At 37.1% G+C, this 1425-nt stretch overlaps 1 protein-coding gene across 1 annotated transcript; it reads right to left on the bottom strand.

Annotated features, from left to right (window-relative positions):
* Positions 1-265: 265 nt before the first annotated feature.
* On the bottom strand, positions 266-757 carry LOC133828599 (secreted RxLR effector protein 161-like). The gene has a single exon (XM_062258863.1). The coding sequence runs from the start codon at positions 755-757 to the stop codon at positions 266-268; it is 492 nt and encodes a 163-aa protein (XP_062114847.1).
* Between the last annotated feature and the right edge of the window lie 668 nt (positions 758-1425).

The following is a 1425-nucleotide window of genomic DNA, read 5'->3' as shown; positions in this document are numbered from 1 at the left end:
GTATGACCTTAGTCATCATATCAGCTGGGTTGATCTTAGTGGATATCTTCACAATCTTGACAAGTTGTTTTGAGACAATATCACTGAGAAAATGGAGTTTAACATCTATGTGTTTCGTTCTTTCATGAAACACAGTATTCTTAGACAAATGTATTGCACTTTGTGAATCACAATGTACAATCACATGATCTTGTCTAAATCCCAACTCACTCATCATCCCTTTTAACCAAAGAGCTTCTTTAACAGCTTCTGTGAGAGCTATGTATTATGCTTCAGTCGAAGAGAGAGCCACAACATGTTGTAAATTAGAATTCCAGCTTACAACATTCCCTCCAACAGTGAAAACATACCCAGATAAAGATCTTTTTTTATCACAATCTCCAGCAAAATCTGAGTCACAATACCCCATAACTTCACATTCATTCTGGTCTGACTTTGTGTACAAAATCTGTAGGTTTGCAGTGCCCTTCATGTACCATAGTAACCATTTCACAACTTGCCATTGTTCCAAGCTTGGTTTGCTCATACACCTACTAACCAAAATAATTCCATATGCTAAATCAGGTCTTGTTGATACCATATCATACATAATGCTACCAACAGCATTAGCATAAGGAACTCCCTTCATCTTTTCTTCTTCAAAAGACGCTTCTTCTTCTTCTGTAAGAGACTTGAGCTTGAAGTGGGCTCCAATGGGAGTGTTGACAGATCTGGCTTCCTTTTGACAAACATTCCCACTACCTTCTTGACATATCATTCTTGAGACAATCTCAACATGCCCTTATTTTTGTCTCTAGATATCTCTATTCTCAAAATCTTGACAGCTGCCCCCAAATGCTTCATATCAAATTCTTGACTTAGCATTTCCTTGAGCCTTTCCATTTCAGATCTGTGTTTACATGCTATAAGCATGTCATCCACATAGATTAACAAGTAGATGTAGCTTCCATCTTCAAGAACTTTGAAGTAAACAAAACTATCAAACTTTGATCTTTGAAATTTCTGTCTTAGCATAAAATCATCAAATTTGAAGTACCATTGTCTTGGTGACTGTTTCAAACCATATAGAGATTTCTTCAGCAAGCACACCTTCTCTTCCATCCCTGGCTGTATGAATCCTTCAGGTTGTTGCATGTGTATTTCTTCATCAAGATTACCATGAAGAAATGCTGTCTTCACATCAAGTTGATCCAATTCTAAATTCTTAATTGCAGTGATAACCAATATAATTCTTATAGAAGTGTGTTTGACAACAGGAGAAAACACTTCATGATAGTCTATCCCTTCAACTTGAGAAAAGCCTTTTGCCACCAACCTTGCCTTGAATCGAGGTAGCTCAACTCCTTCAATCCCTGGTTTTCTCTTGTAAACCCATTTGCACCCTATTACTCTTTTGTTCTTAGGTTTATCCACCAGAATCCTTGT

The sequence above is a fragment of the Humulus lupulus genome, chromosome 1, assembly GCF_963169125.1.
Source record: "Humulus lupulus chromosome 1, drHumLupu1.1, whole genome shotgun sequence".
Classification (NCBI taxonomy): domain Eukaryota; kingdom Viridiplantae; phylum Streptophyta; class Magnoliopsida; order Rosales; family Cannabaceae; genus Humulus; species Humulus lupulus.
This window is presented reverse-complemented; position numbering and strand designations above follow the sequence as displayed.